Below are 23087 nucleotides of genomic sequence, written 5' to 3'. Positions count from 1 at the left end.
TTTGTTTGTTAATTCTGCTGAGTACTTTCTGTGTTTAGAGATGCATCACTTAGTTTTTATCTTGTTTATTGAGAAAACAGAGTTTTGTCTCTGCAGATTCACAAAGATTTGTATTTTATTGGTGAACATTCACTTTTTCTTAGGCTCACGTAGACCTTGGATTCATTGGCTCCTCTGACACAGAGGGAACAGCTTTGGAAATAGCTGACGAGGGTCAGAGAATGGAAGAGGTGCAAAGCTCTTCTTTGGCAATGTGGGAAGCAGAAGTGCAGCACATTGAGCTGGAGAAAGGGAGTGCAGGACTTGGATTTAGCATATTGGACTACCAGGTAACTTTTGCACTCCTTTCTTGTTGCAGTTCAGAATACTTTGGATTGGATCCTGCAGTATGATTGAAGTACTTATTTTAAGGGTAAACATTAATGGAAACCAAGCAATACAGTAAAGCTAAATGGTTATCACTATTGGTATCACTGTACTATCTGGCACTATTGGCATCCAACTAGCTATATATTACATATATTTCTTACTGTGTCAAGACTACAGATTGTAATGATAATGGTAATTCTGGTCCAGAAAAACAGATAATCTGTTAATATACTAGGGTCTTCAGAAAGCTAATCTTCTAGTGCCCCAGAGGCAATGAATGATGTAGTCAGGATATTCAGGCATTTAGTCATGTATTTTGCAGCTGCAGCGAAGTACTTAGGGCAAGATCCAATAAAGGACTTAGGTGCTTAAAACAGGATTTACTAAAATCCAGAACTGTGATTCTGAAATCCCTTGCTTAGCTGCTGTCTGTGCAGGACATGCCTAAATGCCCCCATTCATTTTGTGTTTGACTTCAGAATTCCTGAGTATCTCAAGCTGTGATTCTTGGTGTATCTCAATGAACCTAAGTGCCTGTCCCCAGCCTGAGTTTGGTCATGATGCTTGTTAGGATCCTTCTGTTCCTAGTTGTCACAGTGGGTAATTTTTATTCTGACTTTAAGTAATTCCTCTTGTGGTCAGCATAGGCTTTTGCTGTTTAGTGGTGCTGTAGGATCTGGTCCCCTTCCAGGTTTCTGCTGGATCTAGTTCCTAAGGATGCATTCATTTGCATCTGGAGGTCACTTCAGGGTAAAAATTATGCCTGCAGAGCATGGTTTATGCCTCAACAGTATTTTGTATTTGCACACTGATAAAAGTGAAGAGCAGAGTAGTTCAATAATCTGAAGGATTCAGGCATAGTCAATTATCTGTTTTATGAAACAGTGATTACTTTTTAATGTGTTACTTAAGGTGCTCTGGAGTGAGACACCATAGCTGAGCCTAAGTATTTGCAGTCCACGTCAGCACAAAGTGGTGTATGTTTTCTTCAGCCTCTTCTGAATCATTGACACAAATGGTCTTTGTCTACTGAATTTTGTTTGTGGATGGTAATACTGAAGGGTTGTGGGAAATACCTTAAATTGTTGAATATATTTTGCAAAGGGGAGTTTAATCATATCCTACAGCTCTAGTCAGATTTCTGAAACTTACCTTTTTTTTGGTGTTACAATATTTGTGATTTGTCCTATGGTCTTTCTTTTGACATGTGGTTAAAGCATTTCTGTGAAGTTTCTGCTTTCATCTGAGACCGAGGAAGATAAGATTGCAGTGAGATTCATCTTTCTATTTTGCTGTTTCAATCAAATTTTCGATTAATTTTCAATGAACAGTGATTAAAGTTAAGGACAGTTATGTTCCTACTAATATGTTCCTCATGTTTTATAAAATGGCAGGTCTGTAGGAAAGTCTACATAATTTCTTACCCCAGGGAAGGCTATTGCATAAAATACAGAGGTGATTTTTTTTTTTTTCTTTTAAAAAATGTGTTGTGCAGTATCATCTAAAGTGACAACATAAATACTTGTTAAAGTAGTGAGGAAGATGTCAGTGTTCAGGCTTAAGCACTATCTCCATCAATGCTAGTTTTATTACTCCATGGCACTCTTCTTCCTGCATTAACTGCCATGAAGTGTTAAGCATCTTCTCGGTGTCCCTCCCTCTGTCTGTGATTCTCTCTCACACTAGCTTTTAACAGTCTTCCGTTCCTGTGATTTACAGTGCTGCCTTGATGATGTGCATACTTTCAGATGTGCATTTTGGTACAGAAACTTACTACAGCTGCATGTCAGTTTGCAGATGTTTGTTTTTCTTTTGTTATCAGTAAAGCTGGTACATTATTACATTTCTGTTTTTAAATGTGCATGTACACAAGTGAATTACCATGTGTTGGGAGTATTAACATATAATAATGCTCCTTGTGAATGTAATTCTATAGGCATGATGCAAATGTGAGCACCTCTGATAATTGTTATTACAGAATCTCATGTTCCTGTTACTACTGTTTGATGTTAGCACTTTTATATAAATCAGTGCATTGGAGGATGGGGGCTTCAAAGCAGTTTTCTTCTTTAAAAGCAAACACCACTTTGTTGTGTCCTGTTGATTAGTGCTGTATTGGTATATTCCCGTGTCCTGTAAATCATTTGATGAGACATTCATAAGGACCTGCCTCTTAGAAAGTACTTTCTCAGCTGAGTAAAATTGGGTGCCATGGAGTATAAGAGTTACTGAAAATAAAACACCATCTTCCACCAGAGTGCATATGTTAACTTGCCCAGGTCTGCACTGCCCAGGTGTGTTCCCAGACCACTGCGTGTAAGGGAGGATGAAGTCTGCAATAAGTTCACTGAAGTAGCAAGTACTTGAATTTTTGGTGTGTAATTACTCATTACAGTGCAAATAGCACTCTGCAATTTAGCAGTATTTTATGCTGGAGATACATTATGGGACATCACTTAGAAAGGAGTCACAATTTTTACATTTAAGAATTAAAAATAGGTGGGTATAAATGTGTGGGCAGTATGGACAGCAGGGTATGTTCCTGCTGAGGTTTCCTCTGAAGCAGAGCTCCGATTTCTTTGTTGGATCAATAAAAGCTCAACATAAAAATTAAATTTTCAAAAGTGTAAATAAAATTAAATGTTTTTCTTCTTTTAATTAGGATCCTGTTGATCCAGCGAACACCGTAATTGTGATTCGCTCATTAGTTCCTGGGGGAGTGGCTGAGCAAGATGGCAGACTTCTTCCTGGAGATCGGCTTATGTTTGTCAACGATACCAACTTGGAAAATGGGACCTTGGAGGAAGCAGTACAAGCACTGAAAGGAGCCCCAACAGGAACAGTTAAAATAGGAGTTGCCAAACCACTACCTGTAAGGATTTGGGAATTGAATGGGTACTTTTCTTCACTACCCTGGTGCATGATGATCCTGACATCTGCAAACACTCTGTAGGCTTTGGAGTACAGCTGGGTGTCTCAAAACGCCCGAAAGCTGTCTTTAACATGTTCCTATGTCTCCTTGCATGTAGGACTGGCCTGTGTAGTGTATGACTAGTGCAGTGATTGCAGGACCCAGCAGACCCATCTTGTAGCTGAGAAAATGGCAAAGCATCTTTCTACCAGCACAGTCTTTCAGGGCAGAAAATTGCCAGGCATAATATTGTACACTTTACAGGATTCTCTGTGTGAGATGGTGATGTAAAATCATTTTTATGTGATTTGCCTGGATAAGCCAGTAAGGATGCCAGTGGACTAGTATTCCTAGTGTGTTAAATTAAAATCAGTAGAATGGCATCTTAAGAATACCCCTTTGGCTAGTTTGGGTCACATGTCCTGTCTCTGCTTCCTCCCAGTTTCTTGTGCCCTTCCTCCACACCAGCTACTAGAAAGGAGAAAAAAATAACTGTTACAGCTGAAACCAGGACATATACTTGAGATGTCACTCTAAAAGAGAAAGTGCGTGATGGTTTTGTTTCTATTTTTAGCAGTTTGTAAACATGCAGCTTTTGCACTTCAGTATTCCATGTATTATGCTTAATCACTGGCTTCTTTGATTGAATAATCACTGGCTTCTTTGTAGTACTGGATAAAGACACCAAACATCAACTTATGTTGAAAAACTACTGGTATACAGTCAGAATTGAGTTTTGTCCTTTTGAGTCTGTTCTACCTAGCAGATACAGTCTTAAAATACAGATTGTGGATTCAGTGACCAGCAGCTCCTGGGAGGTGATTCTGCCCCTCTGCTGAGACCCCAGCTGCAGAACTGTATCCAGCTCGAGTCCTCTGTACAGGAAAGGTGTGGACCTGTTGGAGAGGGTCCAGAGAAGAGGCACAAAAAAATGATCAGGGGCTGGAGCACCTCACCTATGAGCAAAGGCTGAGAGAGTTGGGGTTGTTCAGCCTGGAGAAGAGAACACTAAGGGGGTACCTGATTGTGGCCTTTCAGTATTTAAAAGGGGCCTGTAAGAAAGATGGGGGAGACTTTTAGCAGGGCTTATTGTGACAGGCAAGTGATGGTTTTAAGCTAAAAGAGGGAAAATTCAGGCTGGATGTGGTTCTGGGCAACCTGATCTAGTTGAAGATGTCCCTGCTCACCGGAGGAGGTTGGACTAGACCTTTGAAAGGTCCTTTCCAACATGAATGATTCTACGATTCAGTCTCCTTGCCTTCTGATAAGATTACTCTGCAGCTGCAAGGTTGTAAAGGCCTCAGCTATTAGGCTCTTTCCCTGGTGGCAGTTTTGGTATATATTTAGTAAGAGCAGAAACTGAAAATGAGTTTTGAATAAGCTGTGAGCTGTGTGGTATAGCTGGACAATCCTTTTTTTTTATGTGGGGGCGTAAAATGAGATGTGAAGCTGAATCAGTTCAGACAAATTGGAAAAAAAAAGGTGTTGCTTTACCTGCCTAATGCTGTGATTAATTCAAATGAACTCTTTGCTCCATTTAAAATTCATTTGCCTCACTGAACTGCAACACAAAACGCACTGTGCACGTCTTGTGTCCTGGCCACTCAGCCAACTCAGAGCTTCGTTCTTTCTGCAGCTTTCACCAGAGGAGGGCTATGTCTCTGCTAAGGAAGATTGCTTTTTCTACGCTGCCCAGTCACTTGAGGAGGAGGGGCCAGCTGATGCAGCCCTCTTCCATGCTGAGCTGGCTCTGGTTAGTTGCCCAACTTACTGAAGATTTCTTAAGTCTTTGCATTTTGTAACAAAAGGGGTTGCTTTGTCACTGCTCGTGCTTATTTTTAGTGTTTACTGTCACCACATTACTCATCCACTGTAGCTGAGATGGAACCTGAATTGCTAGAAACTGGCATCTGGAGATTTTTGCTGTTTGCATGAGCTGTGAATCTGGCCTGTGATATGTTAGTTGCTGGAAAAGAAGGAAGTATTTTGCTGAGATTTTCAAAAGTGCATGGTTATTCACTTTTCCTTGCATGCAGTCAGTGTCCTTTTGAAAATCACACCTTTTGTAGGGAAATGTTCATGTGCTTATTTAATAAATAAATCTTTTTGCCTGTATAGCATAATGCTTCACTTCTCTACATTGAAAAGTTTTTGGAACTCTTTTTTTTTTTTTTGCATGTAAGCCAGCCTTACAAGGAATCCTGCATATCTTCAAAAGCTGCCAGTGCTTCCTTCTAATGTTATTTAGGCTTCAGCATCAATCAGTAATTGTGAGATTTGCAAGGTCAAAAGGTGTTCACTTGTGCTAACAATTCAGCTTACCTGAGCATTCAGTGCCTTATATAGCCCAGAAGTTATCAATAAGAACGCAGATGAAAAAGGCAAGGAAAACACAACTCTACAAAAAAACAAAACCCTAACCAACCAGACAAACCCCAAACCAGAATATAAAAAAAAAAATATTCTGAGAGTAAGTATTCTGAGAATGTCTTCTCATGGTTATTTCTACCAATCTGAATTTGATATTGAAGTTACTTGGCTCTCATTTTTCAGGAACATGGGTAGGAAGCAGTTTCTACTGAACACCAGAACAACTAAGCAGAAAAAAAACACAACCCTACAAAAAATCTGAAATGGATCCTTATAAGGCAAAAATCTCTGAGTTGCAGCTTCCAGGATGTTTGCTATTTTTTCACATTTGCAAAATGACAATCTGGTTTTAGTAGCTTGTTTTTAAACAAAACAGCCTATTTCTTCTGCAGTTTGTTACCTTGGTACAGTAGTTAGAGAGTAGTGTTTGCCTTCTTCTGTTCATTCAGAAGAAGTATGAATAAGCTAGGTTTTACATTGTAAATATCCTTTTATTAAAAATGTGTTGAAAAGATCAGATTAAAAGTTAAGTATTCGGAAATTTTACTTCTATGATCTATACAAAAAATTGAAATTGTGAAAGAACAATGAAAATATATGGCAGATAATGTTAGATTTTCAACTCTGTAAACTAATTAAATGTGCAAAATATGAAAATGAATGTGCAGTCACCAAATTGAAGATGTTTGCAGAGTGCACTCATGAAATACTGTTTTTCATAGATAAATCTGCCCTCAGATTCTACAGGTCTGTCCCAGTTTTTTACAATCCCTTTTTTAGAGCATACATTCGGAAACAATAGTCTGCATTTTCCAGAAGATGAGCTGAGAGTAAGTTACACCAAAGTAGCGGTTTTAATTAGTTGTTAAGGTTTTAAGGTTGAGACAATTAAAAAATGGATCATTTGTACTCCAGAAAAGAATCAGCAAGTTCAATCACTGTAGACTCTGAATGTGATTGTGCTGTGAATCTGACATACAGAATTCATAGTATGATTCACCACAGAGGCACACAAAAAGTACTGCTCATGTCCATGTCTTTTTAAAATTATATTTGTCTTGTAAGACAGGAGCAGTGTCCATATTAGTCTTGCTGTCAAATTTAAAATATTTTGGAAATCATAAAAATAATGTCTTTTTTTTTTCCCCTCATAAATGTATTGGAAAGCATCACAGTTTCCAGAATATTTTTTTTTTTGTACCCTTTTAAAAGGAACTGAACCTGTGAAGTTAGGTGGAGGCGATGCTCCTTACAGGTGGCTCTAATTGAAGCTCATAATTTTTTCAGTGCTAATTCTTGTAAAATTAAATTAGAAAGAAAGAAACAAAAGCCCTAAAGAAGTCAAAATGTTGATGTCAGGAAGCACAGCAGAATTCTCCCAACACCTCATACTTCTATTAGCAGTCATGAGCCTGCCTTAGCCCCGCGACTCATTCCAGTTGAGACTCACTTCAGATATTCTTTGCAACCTCTGAAGATGCAGTAACACAAATTGTAATGGGAAGCAGAAATCTTTCCTACTGTGCTGTGCAAGTAAAACTTCAGTGTAAAACGTGGAGGGGGATAAAGAAATACAAGGAAAGTGTCAAGTCTGTGTAGTGGCTGAGGTGCATGTGTCCAGGGCTTATGTTGTGTGAAGGTAACAGCCTGGCTGATTGAATTGCTTTTATTGTTAGGTGGACTCCAGTGAGGCAGATCTAGTGGATGAGTCCACCTTTGAATCACAGTATTCTCTAGAGAGTGACGTGTTCCAGGCTTCAATGATAGCTGTTCATGGCAGTGCCTGTAGCGGTGAGCAGAACTACACCTTCTGTCTTCCACTGTCAACTCCCAAGGTAAAAAGGAGGATGCTTTTATTGATAAAAAACGTTGATTATAAGTATGAAAAGCCTGTATTATTAGATATGTTTTATATCATCCTGGTTCAAACTGCACTATTTGTTACCAAATTAAAGTAGTTTTCTTTATGGTATAGCTGGTGTCTTTTAGACAGACAGATGTCTGTGTTGAAGAGGGGGACAGCCAGAAGGTTGAAAGCTTGTATTTTTGTTTTCTATAGCCAGATAAAGTGTGGTGAGATGATTGTAGTGTTAAAGCTGTGGTGAGCAGTCTGCTACAAAAACTTAATTGTTATTACCTAAAAGCATAGCAAACAGTGGTAACACAAAATAGCTGCATCATTCTACAGTATTGTAGGTATAAAGAGCAAGAGTAAGTTTTTATCTTAAGCTTTGCTTTTATGCTTCATAGTTGATAAGTTTACCAATTCATTTACTGTATTCTGGAATGAAATGTTCATACAGTTACTGTAATTAAAAATCAATCCATATATTTCAAATCACTGATTGTTAATATTTATTTAAAGGAAGTAAAGGAAGGTAAGTTCTTTAAGAATATTGAGATCAGCATCTTTTTTCTTTTAGTCACATACCCATAATGACTTGTTTGTATCAGAGTTGGTGTTTAATGATTCTTGATGGCTTTCCATGCTCTTTTTTCTTTACAGTCTTGACAATATATAGATTTGTTTTCTTTTGATCCAGAAGTTTCCAAGTAATTTCTCCTAGCAGTCATCTTATGAAGGCATTGTAGGGGTTTCTTCCAGTGTTTGCAGTCTGTGGTCTTGGAATACAATAGCTGCTGCTTCTTCTGCCACACTTGAACTTCAGTAGCTCCCTTTATCCTTCTGGAATATGTTCAGTCGTTCTAAAGCTCTGGTTGGAAAGCTAAATTCATCTTCTAATGGTTTCTCCTAATCCACAGAAGAGCACATCTCTGCTGTGCCAGTGGGACAGATTGCTTTGTTTAGCTCTGTAATTGTTACTTAAATGGATTATGCATTTTGCATGCTGAGAAGCATTTTATGAGATAGAGGCTGGATTTACATTATATGTCATGCTGAGGCTCTAGAAAGTCTTAAGTTATTTTCAGCATTGACTTAAAAATGGCTTCAGTTCTCATGTTTTTTTAAGGATTATGCTCCTGACTTTTCAGTGTTCCTCTCTGTTCACCAGTATGAAGTATTACGTTCTCACTGGGTAACATTTTATACTCTGTGGTTATGAATTACTTTAAAAAGTAAATGTGGCAAGTAAATCTGTTCATTAAAGAAGACTTCTGAAGCAAATGAAGTACTGCAAAAATGCGATGAGGAATGCAGGGGCATTTCAGCTATTTCTGACCTCAGGGCAGTTGACAGGTTCTGAATGCCTTTGGTGTCACTTTTGAAATAAGTGATGAAAAAACTTGAAGTCTAAGTGATGCAAATTCTTTAATGAGGCTGCATGTTGCTACAGTTACAAATTCCTGAAGTCATGTTTGTCTTCAAGAATTACAGCATTGCCTTTTCTTTAAGAGAAACAAAAATTAATATGGGCATATGCTGCAACTTTAATATGTATATGTGGCATGTGGAATAAATATTGGGAATTATAGAATCATAGAATAGTTAGGGTTGGAAAGGACCTTAAGATCATCAAGTTCCAACCCTCCTGCCATGGGCAGGGACACCTCGCTTTGTTCTTGTTTTCATTGTTGTGGAAATGGATACACACCAGACTTAAGAGTATATGTCCCAGCTGTCTTTGAAACCTTACAGAATAAATAACAGTTCTGATGTTTTGTTTTCCAAAAGGTAGGACATTATGTCATTCATTGTATCATGTGGATTAGTTGTATTTAGGCTTTGCTCAATAATCTTCTCAGATGTTACTTAAACCACTTACTTGCAGGTAAGGTTTCTCATGATTGTCTGGGGACATAACAAGCATGTATGCACTTTATGAAAGATGAGAAAAATTAATTCTAATGCCTTTGATAGAAAATGTTGCAAAATATCCCAAAATCCTGGGAGACATGTTTTTTCCACTTTTTGGAAAGGTGATAGAAGAATTAATAGGACCAGTGGATAACAACCAAGACAGATAGAGGTAGACAGTCTTGTGATTACATTTACTACATTTCAGAGAAGAATCCCTAATATAGATACAAAAATCCCTAGTATTGGTACAGTGTCTAAGTCTGTAATATATCCTTCTAATATCTATTGGCTTACATGTTTTTAAAATTACTTAATTTGAAAGCTCAGCTAGAGAATATTTGAAGATTTTTATTTTTTTTCCAGTAGGTTGTGGTTATTAAAATCTCTTAAAATATTTGACATGCAGGACCTTGAAATCTTGAAAGTCAAAACAAATTTTGTGTAGTGAACTTAATCCTAGTAATGCAGCTTTTTGTTAGTGGAGAGCTATTGATGAGTATTAAATAAGAATTTGGCCTTTGCAGTAACCTATTTTCACTGATTTTTGGTATTTTAAAAAAAGAAATTGGCCAAGGAAGCAAGTAAATGTTATAGTAAAATGCTTCATGTTACAACAGATATGTTTAAATTCTGTGTGATTATTTTCTGTTTAAGATTTTACCATGAAATGTAGTTTGTAATGATATTACAAAGTAATGTTGATTGTTCATTGCCCCCTGTGTTTAATAGTCTGTTGGAGAGGAATGTTCAAATGCTGCAGCCGATTTCCATGTGTCTGACAAGAATCTATACAACATGGATCTGAATCAGAAAGAGCAAAAGTCTGTAGCAGGGAATAGCCTGGAAACTGCCACTGGTTTTACTAAAAAGGATCTTCTGCCTCTGAATGTTTCGGGTGCCAACCAAAATGAAAGTGAAAACACAGCAACATGGACTGGATCTCAGAAAACATCAGAAATTGCACTAAGTACAGGCCTTGCTACTACCATGCAGCTTGATCCCACTGGAAAAGTAAAGATTTTTTTTTTTTTTAATAGTCACTAAAAAAAAAAATCTATGTAAAGGCCATATTACATCATAGTATCTCCTCCAGGAATTAACACTGGCCAACAACCATGTATAGTTCTTTCATTATAAATGTACATTAGATGTCATAGCTCACATCAGATTTGTAACTTTCCAAAACAGGAGATAATCTGTGGTGTCTAGATAGTAATCTCTTAGAGTGTCAGCACAGAGGTATATAAAAGTCTGCGGATACCTTACAGCAGTAAACTCTCTTGGACAACCGTGTGCCCTTTGAACATATTCCCTGTTAGCCTCTGCAGAAGAGTGGGTGCATGGCTGTAAACCAGGCTTAGGAAGCCAAGGGGGAGTGGTGTAACAACCTGTATCCTGATGTTTGTGCAAGCCTGTGTGGTTCAGCTCACAAGCTGGCCTCTGACACCACAGTGTGCAAACATAATATTCCTTTATATGACAGTCACTGTGACATGTTTCTTTTTCTTCTGTTCAGTGACTTACTAAGAAACTCTTTAAAGAGCTGCAGTTTGTTGCAACAGTTGTTATTTTAGTACTGCTAGATTGTCAGGCATTTGTGGGAAACAAGTCTGTGAGCTCCTGAATTCAGCCCGCTAATTTCAAGAGTGTTACTGAAGTCCTTAAATTAAAAGCATATCTTACGGTAGATGTACTGTATGACCTGCATGAAAACATCAAATATGTATGTCAGTTTGATCTTTGGTGGACTGACTTTTCCAGTGTCTGCATAAGGCATCTATATTAGTTATGCACCTAGCTTTTGTAGAAGGTATGATTAGTTGAGTTCAGTATGTCCAATTGTATTTTTTATCACAGTATTCTGATCTTATATTATTTTCCCCTGTGTTAGGATCAAGTGCTTTTGATGGAAAAGAGATGCCCTGTAGCGTTGGAGGGAATTTCCACAATCCCAAATTCAGCCAAAAATGTGTATGAGAAGACTATCACTATCGCAAAAGGCAATTCAAGTTTAGGTAAGGTAGCTAACATTTTTGTAACCTTTTCAGGAACATGGCTTTCTGTTTTTCTCAGGTTTTCTGTCTTATTATTAAAGATTAAGCATTTTCCTTTTAGTATGGAAAGCATAACGGGATATTCATTCTTTGCTGCCCTTACCCTGCTTGGCTGGGGTAGCAGTGGATCCATTTTCTGTCACTGTGAACACAGAAGTAAAGTCTCCAGTATGACTGAGATTTTACTATTTTTTTTCTCTGTAATGGAGCTTAGTAATTCTTAAATGTTAAGGTAATAATTTTAGTACATTGTTTTTTAATGTCTATACCTTTATGTAATGTGGGGAAAGAACAAGATACAGCCAAGGAACGTTGTAGGAGAACACTTTGGTTTAAGAGCAACAGAGCAGAGTTTCAAATGTATGTAGACACAAAATGGTCTTGCTCTCTAGGATAGTCAGAAGGGTCTAGCAAGCTGTTAGCTTCCTCGCTACGGATTTATACATATGTTTTAAGTGCCTCAGTATTTCTGAAATTCAGATCATTGATGCAATTAATAGGTTTAACTCAGTGATACTATAATTTTGTAGAGAAATTCAGAGTTTTGAGTGTCTGCAACTTCCAAAGCATACCGAGTAGAGACACATTTTTGAGTGAATAAGCACAACAGATGGAAATGTTTTTCAGAGTCCTCTTGTGGACTCTCATGTGGCCCCAGGCAGTGTGAGGGGGAGCATGGGGATTGCATCCTCCCAGGACAGTTTCTAGAGCCAGCACGAGGGAGGCTTTGTGGTGAGAAGCGGTGGTGCTCACCTCCTGTTCATGGCTGGAGTCTTCATTTACTTTGATTTAGGTTCTGGTGCTGTTTCTTCTGTCCAGCTGCATGTCCTTGAAGACTCTGGTGTTGGTAGGGCAGGAGCTTGTGACGGTGCTGCCTGTTTGCAGTGACTTCGCAAATGCTGTTAAGATGGGTGTTCCACAGAACAGGCTGTTCATGAACAGACACCACTCAGGACTCCCTTGCTACGCAGAGGTGGATGGGATGCTGTGATGTGGTAATTCAGTGGCTGCTTCTGCCTGGTATAAAATACCTTCTGATGGCTGGGTGCTCATTTTGCCCCATATCACCTTGTCCATGATATAGCCAGCCTCCAGACTGGATCAGAAACTGATCTGGTATAAAATCAGCCTCCCCAGAATATGAAGCTCTAGGCAAGGCTGAGATGGGTATAAGTTTTGGCTTTCATTGGTATGAGATATTTGCGTAACTACTGTCTTTAGTGGACTCATTGCTAGGCTGTGTAAAGCGCAGATCACAGACCAGTTCCAGCCATTTGGATTTTGTTAAAAACAGGTTTGTTTGCAGTAACTTCTTAACTTCATAAAGCAGTCTATATGTAGGTGTAGGAGTATTTTAAGTGCAGTGAACATAGAAAGCAAATTTCTTGTCAAGTGTCATACAGCATAAAAAGACAAACTTGGGGCACAGACACACTAGCAGACATTACATGCAAGAAAAGTAAGACTGGCCTCTAATATATACATGGTATGAATGTGAATAGTGCTTTCTCCTGGCTTTTGACTCTGGTCTTTTTCTTCCAGGCTCTTGTGTGCTCTGGCCTGGGAATCTGCCTGGGCACTGCAACCAATTTATACACATGGCTGCACTGCTTTTAACTTTCATTTTTGCAAAAGGAGCTAAATCAAGAGCTGTGAATGATGTTGAGAGCTGCAGCTGCATCAATTATTTCAGTTGAGAGCTGGTACTTCTTTTTTTCCCTTTAAACGGTGTCATCTACAGCTTGCAATAGCTCTTCAAGAGCAGGCATAGCTGGAGCTCTAACCTTTTGATTGTGATTTTTAAAACATAAGAGGATGGAGGACCCACGTGCCAGAAAAGCTGAAATGTCATTGTCCTGTGTGATGCATTTGGCAACTTTGCATTTTAACCTGAAACTGTGGCTGTCCAAAGTGTGACCACATTTCAGCTGTTTTCTTGGTAATTTGCTTTTCTATGCACACTGCCTGTGTTCTGGTGGAGACCACTCTTGTTGCAGAGTTTTGTTTACATTCACCTGTGACTGCAAAACCTGTGTGAGCAGATCTCTCGAGAGATGGTTTTGGAAGGCATATGTGAGTGTAAATGCTGGGGCATCCACTGCAGGATGGCTCTGGTAAATGCCATTGGTGATGTGCTCAACATTGTAACATTACTAATCTGAGAGGTAGGTGACAGGCAGTTTACCTCTACTTTTACTGATAGCAAGGCAATGTCAGTGGCATTGTGTGTCTGTATCACAGATCTGCTGACCCATGTTTAAATTACACCTGACCACAGCTGATACAATTTTCTGGCAAATCATAAATTTCCAGTCAAAGGTTACACCATATTCTTTCATCAGTTTAATATAAAGTACCATCGTGAAGATGGGTTTTGCAGTTTTTTAAAAAGAGAAATGTGAACTTCCACATACCAAAATAGAGAAGCAGATGGATTTCTGTGTCTAGGAAGCTTACTGGAGCGCTCCTTGCTAGTCAGGGCCACCTTTTAGTACTTTAGACAACTATGTTGATCTCAGCTGTGAGGAGTGTGGTGGAGTGGGTGTGAGGAGCCAACACTATTAAGAGATGTTTATTTCCTGGAAGGAGTCCTAAAAAGCACAAATGAATATCCAGATTAGTGTTGTTTTTTAAATGGTTAATTTTAATTTTTTTCTCTGAGAGAGATGTGTATATGCAGATGTTTATATGGTTGGCTGAGTCTGAGTAGACTCAGGGGTTTATAGCTGCCTTCTAAATCCTGTACAGCCAGTCAGTCTCCCAGGGTCTAAGGTCACAGAGTAAAGTGTTCAGTCTCTGTCTTCTGTAGCTGTGTTTGTATATAAATGGTTAGAATTTTTTCATAGTCAGTAGTTTTGCTCTGGGTAGCTTTCATCTTGCACTCACAGTCTGGACAATAAAGTACAGATTCACAGTCTGAACAATAAGGTGAAGACACACAGCTGCACTCCCAGTGCTTGCTAGCCTGATGTTTACCTGCAAAACCAAGAGAACGCATAGCAGAATAGTCACTGCCCCCTTCTCCAGAGGATATTCTCTATAAGGTTGTCTTACTTCAGTGGCTTCTTGTTAGTAGAGGAAAGCTTTAGCACACAAAAAAGGATAAAAATGGGTTTGGCAGTATTAAGGTAGTGGAAGCTGGATCCACTGGCTAGACGTCCAGAGTGATGGCCTTTCGGCTACTTTTCTATTAGGAAAGAGCTAAGAACTTTTCCTGGAACTGTCATCAGGGTTGATTTTGTGAGCATCAACTGTCCTGAAAATAATAGTGAGAACTCATGAGCCTAACAACAGTCACAAAAAACATCCTATTAGTGAAAAGAAAGTGGAGTTGGATGTTGTGTATAAACATTAAGAAGTAATGTCTTGCTGTGCCACAGGTGGAATCATGGTGTATCTTAGGTAGCAGACTGAATCCACCAGTTATGCACAGGCTGTCACAGATGTCAGGACTTTCTTCTAGGCCTAAGCAATAGCCCACCTAGGAGGACAGGAAGGAAACTACTAGGTCAGTGGCTTCTTATTCAGGCTTTTTGTTGAAAATAAGTATGTGGTTGTATTGTCCCCGTGCTCCTGATGAGAACCATCATAAAATGAATTGACATGTGGTGTATAAACTCAGTAAACCATCCAGGAAAGTGTAAATTTTAGAAATTTAGAAACAATTTAATTACCTTTTTTTGTTTATTTTCTGTTTTTTTTTTTTTTATGTTGAGCCTGGTATGTGAAATGACACAAGGTAAAGTAATGATGCTGAGATTGTGATTTGTAACTGCTGATTGGAAAGAGGAGATTGCAAGAGAGTAAGAGCAATGTTTGTAGGCTTGCTGACATTGGCAGGTGAGCTGGCTGGCTTTTGTCTTCCCTGCCATAGGTTGCATTTCTTTTTCAGAGCGAGCTCTCAAAGACATTACTAACTGTTTAATGTGTTCTTCACTGTAGGGATGACAGTAAGTTCCAATAAAAATGGTTCAGGAATGATAGTCCGCAGCGTCATTCATGGAGGCTCAATAAGTCGTGATGGACGGATTGGTGTAGGGGACTGCATCCTGTCCATTAATGAAGAGTCAACCACTGACTTAACCAACGCACAAGCCCGGGCTATGCTAAGAAGGCATTCGCTCATTGGACCAGATATAAAGTAGGTAAAGCTAGATGATAAATTGTGGTAGGAAGAGACTAATAATCAAAATTTGGTTATTCATGGAAGTATTCTAAATAAATTTTTTTGTTTATTTTTACAACTTGGATTTCCCTTTAAGTTACAGCTTCAGATGGATAATTCACCTTCAGATTACAACTTCATGGGGTTGAAAGATAAAATCACTTGTGTGAGAGGCTTCGGATGTTCTAACTAATGTTATCACTGTCACTGGTAAACATGATCGTTAATGCCCTGCCTGGTGATGTTGAAGAAATGGTATTAGAGTTTTGCTTTCATAGTATGACTTTTCTAAAGAAAGTGGGGGTTTCCTCAAGGTGTTTGTGTTTCTCAAAGGTGAACTGTCCTGGCCATTGCACAAGTGATTTAATTTCATGGAAATCTTTCTAATGAATTTTGGCTTTGACTGCCAGACAGAAAGTATGACACATGATGTTAATGCACAAAAGTAAAATTTAAAATGTTTTCAGTACATCTGTGACAAACAGCAGAAATAGTCTATTTTGTGAAGTCACAAGTTTTTATTAGTACATGCAAAGGAGCTGTTGCACTAGTCCATAAATATCTGCTTTTGGGAGTACTACTTTAAACTTGCAGTAATTAATACAAGTTCTGAAAAATATGCTTCCTTGATGAGAAAGTTTCTTCTTCTCAAGTTCGCTCATTTTACAGCACTTTAACTTTCCCTTAAAGTACAATTCTTTCTAGCTGTCATGGTTATGCAGTTAGCTTTACCCACGTACACCATCTAGAAATAAAGCTGTTCCTTAGTTTGTAGACAGTGCTCTAAACACACCAATGCAACTCCAGGAATCTAGTAGCTGTTTTTCTCATACCTGTGGTAATATGGATTGGGTCAGTTCAGTCCCAGTGCCGTTACAGGTAACTGTGTGGTATCTCTCAGTTCAAAATGGGCTGCAAGGCATTTGGTTCTTCCACAGAAGTATTCTAGCTTTGAAGAGACCTGGCATTTTGGGAACAGATAGGCAAAGTATCTTCTTTGTGCATAGTAAGTTAAATTGCCCCATAGTTGTCACAGATTTACGATTATGGTGTAATGCAAGTTTGTTTAAATAATTGGATATGCTCATATAATGAATTACATTATTGTCAATTCTGTAGTCAGTATGAGTCGCTGATAAAATGTGACATTGACTTTTATTACAGGCTTTCAAACTCTATTATACTTCTGACTACCACAACTGAAATCAGTTGGTATGCATGCATGCATGTGTGTATGCATCTGCTTAGATGACACAGCACCATCCTCCTGTGAGGAGTCTTTTTAGTGCCACAGTTACGTATCCAAACACAGGTGTGCTCATTAGTTGTCCTTATCTTCTTATAGCTGCTGCACTTTACACTGTGTGGCAATCAGTTTTGTAGTTTTTTACAGATATGTCAGAAATACGACAATCTTGTCTTAGACGTGAATATTCAGATTTTGCAGAGAAAAGTTCATCCCCTTTCTGAAAGACCTTGCAAAAGAGGGGCAGTTGCTATTCATGTTCTTACTAAGATATTTTGTCTTTCATTTTATATTTATGTTCTTTGGTGCATTCCCGTAAGGATTTAAAAGTGAAGCTGGCTTCTGCGCTTTAAAGAACTGAAAGACCAGAACCTTTGGTAGCACCTAAAGGAGTCTATAGCAAGAATAAGGACAATATTTTTGAGCCTACATAGTTTGATACAAACCTATTCAGGATAATTAAAGTTTTCTGTAATTTGTACTTTCAGGACAGGGCTACAGGATCTCATGAAAAATGTTATAGTAAAAACGTGGGTGATGTCCCAAATATGAAGCATTATCTTATGTCAGATGTTCATGTTTTCCGAGGGAGATACCCAGCTATGTAGATGTTATTTCAGAGCTAGTGTGGTGCACCATTATGGAGGATTTGCTATTTAAGGGCCAGCATTTCTGATGAGCAAGTTGCATCTCTTTGATGTATTCCATGGGAAACAAGGGTGCACAAGCACTCAGATGTGTCTGTCTACATATCATTCCTCTTTATCCATACAGGGCTGCAAAGTTGGCACATTACGACTGAGCTTTTTTTGGGTAGCAAAGTGCCTGTCAAAAAGTGATTAAGTAGAAATATTTTCATTTCAAAGCTTTATTTCACTGGCATACATTATTTGCTGAGAAAATATAAACCTGTTCTTACTTGCCACATAAAGGCTTTATTTTATTGAAGGATATTTGATTTTGAATAGTTCAAGAACCAGAAATATAAGTTTCAGACTAAGGTATTTATTTTTTTCCCCCTTTGTGTGTAGAAAAACAGATGTGTGGCCATACAGAATGCATTCTGTTTCACTTATCAATCCACCTTGCCAGGAGCTCTTATATTTCTGTAATAATAGCCAGTGTTTTGTGCTCAGCAGCAGCTGCTTGTAACATCTGTCAGATAATTACAGAGCTGAATCAGAATTCACCTGCCAAAAAACGTGGGGATGAATTCCTGATCAAGAAAGATAGACTGCAATTCCATTTTCCATGCTTGTTAATAATCACTGCTATAGAAAATAATAAAGAGCAGATGCTTTCTGGGGGAGGTGTAGATGAAGCGGAGGTGGAAGGGGGAAAAAAAGAAAACAAAAGAGGAGAAAGAAAACAGGAAAAAAAAGGAGCTCACACTTTTTAACTACATAAATATTCCTCTCATATTCAGCATGAGACACTTGACATTTGTTAACACCATTGTAAAAAGATACTGCCTCATATGCTTCACATTCTAGATCTTCTCCAGCACCTGCTGATGATCAGGCCCTCTGTTATGTGTGAGTATTGGCGATTCAGACACTCATTATGGCTCTATGTTGCAGTTTGTCTGTAAAATCATTCCATGCTTTTATGACATCCATGGTAATGTCAGGTATATATCCAGATATAGGTACATATTCTCTCTCTTTGTGTGTGTACATGTGGCTGCACGTTAATGTTTATATACATTTCCATTAAAAAGACATGAGTGTGTGTGGGTATATATATATATGTGTATATTGCTTTAACCTTGAAAATTGGAGCATACTTTTAAGACTGGAATGAAAACACCTGTATTGAAAAAAAGTATTGTTAATTTTTTTAAATTTAATCTATGTCAGCCACCCCAGAACATGTTCAGAGCATATGTATGTGTGCGTGTGCGTGTATAAAGGGTTCACAGCTAGAACTTCCATGAGGATGATGTACTTAATATCTGGATTAATCTCAGTGTCATATTTTCTGTGGCACTTACATTTTACTTCATGTATAAAAAGGTTCAAATTAGACCTTAAATGTTAACAACAGTAATTTGTCCTGAGCATTCTTCATACTTTGTTATTTGGTTTGTTAGTGTTTCAAGGTTTTGTGTGGCTGTTCAGTCAAGCATGCGATAAATGTTCCTCTGTACTGCATGCGGTTTTGTGTTTACAAGATATTTTCATATGTACACCATTGGTGTTTTCATTGTCACTGCTTTCACTGCTAGTGCGTATCTCTGCGGGGAGGAGGGTGGTTGTAGCTTTCAAGAAAGAAATCCAGAACACTTTTTCCTTCAAACTGTACAGCTGTGAAAGAGAGGAAATTATTAAACCCTGCATATTCTTTCTCTTGAAATTGTTGACTTTAACTTCTCTTGCAGATAAGAAATGCAACACAATGGTAGAGCAGCCATTTACTTGTTTCCTTGTTTCTGTGTCTTCATCCTTAGATTCTGGCACATGTTTCTATTACTCTCTTCTCTGTGAACATATCAAGGCAATTATCCGCCCCTTTTTCAGGGGCCATTCAGTTGGCTGTGTGGATTCTTATTTCCACTTACAGTACAAGGGTCAACAGAGTTGACTGAAGGAGTCCAACACTTTTTTTTTGTCTGGGCTTCTCATAATCCCAGTCACACACTGGGATTGTTGTTCAGAATATTCAGAATGATGCTGAATGTCTTCAGACCTCACTGTGACCTCCAAGAAGTGAGCTACAGTAGCAATTCAGCAAATGGATTTGAAAATTGTGGCATGTCTGCCCGTGAAGTACTAAACAGCAAAAAAACTGTTAGCAGATCCAAATTCAAGGTTTTTAGTACACTACAACCTCACTGCATGTCTCAGAAGGCAGGGCAGGTTAGACAGCCACTGATCAAAGATGATCTTCAGATACACATATTTCCTAAAACTCTAACTTACAGCAGAACTAGATTTTCCTATATAACTTTCTCATTTCAATAATAACATGAAAAGGAGATAGGGGAGGAGTACAGTCACATCAGTAATGCAGCTTAGCTAATAAAAGCAGTTAGGGAAACCTTTGCAGTTAACTGAACTTTGGAAATCATGAGCAAGAAACAAACGTGAACCCCTACACAGAATACACCTTTTCGTACATTTGACACATGTAATTTAGTTTTCTCTTGTATGTTTTTTTTTTCAAAACACAAGTGTTCATTTTTTTAAATGGTGGAATGGACGTCTTTTCTTCTCAGTTTCTGTGCCGTTCACAGAAAGGGAAGCTTAGCTACCTAAGAGAGATTTTGGGATGTGCTTTTAAGTAGTATATAAAGTTGGTTGACATCATACTTTGAGCCGTACCTTTTGAATGTCTCAGCACAATGTCAGTTACTTATTCATATACCAAAAAAACAACAGGGTATCACAGTGCATATGGTTTGCTTCCTGCTTACCAGATCTGTAATGTTGATGTTGCATAGAAGTATGAGGTAAAAATTACTACTGCCTTTAAAGCTTGACACCCTGTGTAGCTGTTCGCTACATGGTCCTTGCACAGAAGGACTGGACAGGATTTGAAAGATACTGGACACTCCACTGTCAGTGATCACACTCCACTGTCCGCATCCAGGCTGAATCTGGGCATATCTGTTTTATTTTTAGCAGGCTGCCATTCTCCTTAACAGCTGCAGTTAAGCATGAAAGAGATTGTCCAAGCCTCATAGCCAGCAGAAACCTTGCTTGCAGTTCTGGTGTCTTTACTGCAGCTGTCTGTCAAGGGAAAATACATTATTTCCTACATATTTTTATAGGGTGAAGATTAATGAATATGATTGGCATAAAATGATAAATGTAACTAGATGAATGACACATTTTCTTTTATCAAAACGCAGCTTGCACATCTTGTGGCTTTTTTTTAAAGGCAAGGTATTCTTACGGGCTTTAGTGGGTGGTGCTTCTTCAGCAGCATTTGCCCAAAACATAGAATCATAGAATGGTTTGGGTTGGAAGGCACCTTAAAGAACATCTAGTTCCAACCCACCTGCCACAATTAGGGGCACCTTACATTGAGTGTTTTGTGACCATACTGCTAGCACTTTGCTATAGTTTAACGTGTGGAGTTGGAGATGGTTGAGAAATAGTAGTGATTGTTTTCAAAATCTCTTTTTTCCTCTTCTCTCCATTTCCCTGCTAGGGCTTTGCAGAATAAATGCTGTGTATCTTGCATATTTCCCAGTGCTGGGAAGTCCTTAAGGAACACAGATTAGAGTAAGTGACCTGCTGAGTGTTTGTTCACTATTGTGCGTTAATTCCCCAGCATTTAAAGATGAAAACACTTCATGTCAAGCACATAACACCTCTTGTGTTTGAAGGAACACAAAAGCAGTAGAAGGGGAGAGATTTAATGAAGAGAAAAACTGGTGATAGTATGAATGGTTTAGATCCCCATTAAAAGAACTGGAGAGTTCCTCCTATTCAGCACCCTAGGCACTTCCTTAATGACCATCTTCTGCAGTTTTCTGTATGTGGTAAATAGGAGATAGGGAACGTGCTTGGGCACAGATGAAGAAGACAAATAAAGATGATCCTTAGGTTAATTTTGGTAGAGTGTTTTGGAGAGACAGCATTAATCGTCTAAAAGTTTATCTTCTCTGCCTTCTTCTGCTTGCTTTATTCAGCAGAAAACCAGTGAGAGGGGGAATTGGTGGCAGTCAGGTAGTGATGGACAGAAGAGGCCTCAAAGTTAGACTCGGAGCTGAAGGAGATCTCTTCTCAGCAGCTTAGATGTCCTTGTGAAGTGGTCAATATTTTTGTTTTTATTTTTGCTATGTCTGTTCTGTGAGAAAATATGTTCATGTTTCTTTCAACTGAGCTACAGCTAAGCAGACAGGCACTCTTTTGGTGTTCTTTTTCCATCAGCCTTACTTCTTGGCAGACTTGCATCTGATAGCTGAGTTGCTTATTAAACAGGTAAGGGTTTTTAAGAAGACAAAGCATCATTAAAGGTTGGAAATCTAAGTAACCCAGTTTAGATGATGGCGTCCTTTTGCCTGTAGAGTGAAGTTTTTTAAGAAATATTCTTTATGGCTTAATCTTTCTCCTCTTTGTTTCTCCCTCCCCAGCCTATTGGGCCATTTCTGTTCAAGGCATTCAAACAAGGTCAGGTTACACCAGGGCTTCTAGAGTTTGCACATCATTTGGCTGGTGAAACTTAACTGTCTGACTGTTCCAAGCTGGCTGGGAGTGCCTGAAGGGTTGGAGGAAGGAGCTGATCAGGGAATTGCTCCCTGCAGCGCAGGTGGTGTGCTGTAACACATTTGTAAGTCCAGACCCATGCAATGCTTTTCACCAAAAGCATGGAAACCTAAAATAGATAAAAAACTGCCCAGGAAAGCACAAAACCTCCTGCAAGCTGACTTCAAGAAGCATTTTCAGCCAGCATTTAGGATGGTAATGGTGCTTCACATTTCACAGATTGTCAGTGTTTGTCTTTTTTGCACGAGGAATCTGTTTTGATTGAAGCTGGATTGTCTCTATTACACTCTTGTCATTGTTCAAACACCATTTACTTAAAATGGAATGGCCAGCCCTCAGATAATTATGTGCTGTTCAGCTACCTAGTTTGACCATAAATGCATATTTGTTGCAAACTCACAAAGGATTCATACAAACTATTTATTCCCAACATACCAGCACTGTGGCTTTGAAGTCAATGACTCCACGAAGTAGTCTTGAAAGGCTTTCTCATAATCATTCCTCACACACACCGAAGGTAGGACCAGCAGTCCTTGTACAACTTTAACCCTGTCTAATTTTATTGCAGTATTACATATGTGCCAGCAGAAAATTTGGACGAGTACATGGCCAGTTTGGGACAACAAACAGAGGGAACTGTGTCACTTGAGCTTTTGTCTTCACATACTGTTAGGTGAGACTTACTGTTTTCTCGCATAGAACTCTCAGATGTAACACTTCCTGTACACTTTGCACAATTTAGGAAGATAAGTTTTATTTTAGAAGAGCTGAAAGATGGAGAATTTTCTTCAGACCAGCAGCCATTACAATAAAAAGCTGTTCCTATTCATCAGCAGGGAACTCCCAGAGCTTCCAGAACGTGAAGAGGGGGAGGGAGAAGAAAGCGAACTTCAAAATGCAGCTTTCAGTAACTGGAACCAGCCCAGAAAGTAAGTGCAGATCTAGTTGCACAGTATAAAATTTCATCTGAAATGAAAAAAAAAATTGAATCGTGTA

The 23087-nt window shown here is 38.6% G+C and overlaps 1 protein-coding gene across 14 annotated transcripts in view; it reads left to right on the top strand.

The window, feature by feature from the left end:
* MPDZ (multiple PDZ domain crumbs cell polarity complex component) overlaps positions 1–23087 on the top strand; it is a 92380-nt gene that overhangs the window by 37253 nt on the left and 32040 nt on the right. For 6 of the 14 annotated variants that reach the window (XM_061367942.1, XM_061367939.1, XM_061367936.1 and 3 more), the window contains exons 16-25: positions 144–329; positions 3032–3241; positions 4917–5033; positions 7327–7485; positions 10140–10421; positions 11302–11425; positions 15407–15605; positions 18369–18410; positions 22660–22764; positions 22925–23020. In XM_061367942.1, coding sequence (XP_061223926.1) covers positions 144–329; positions 3032–3241; positions 4917–5033; positions 7327–7485; positions 10140–10421; positions 11302–11425; positions 15407–15605; positions 18369–18410; positions 22660–22764; positions 22925–23020 — 1520 coding nt within the window. The remainder of the gene's footprint in view (positions 1–143; positions 330–3031; positions 3242–4916; positions 5034–7326; positions 7486–10139; positions 10422–11301; positions 11426–15406; positions 15606–18368; positions 18411–22659; positions 22765–22924; positions 23021–23087) is intronic. The other 8 variants (XM_061367943.1, XM_061367941.1, XM_061367938.1 and 5 more) reach the window with 4 other exon arrangements.

This window comes from Neopsephotus bourkii, unplaced genomic scaffold, assembly GCF_033783945.1.
Source record: "Neopsephotus bourkii isolate Nb327-2 ecotype Australia unplaced genomic scaffold, CSIRO-AGI_Nbou_v1 NB_1413, whole genome shotgun sequence".
In the NCBI taxonomy this organism is placed as follows: Eukaryota; Metazoa; Chordata; class Aves; order Psittaciformes; family Psittacidae; genus Neopsephotus; species Neopsephotus bourkii.
Note: the sequence above shows the minus strand (reverse complement) of the source record. Positions and strands in the feature narration are given on the sequence as shown.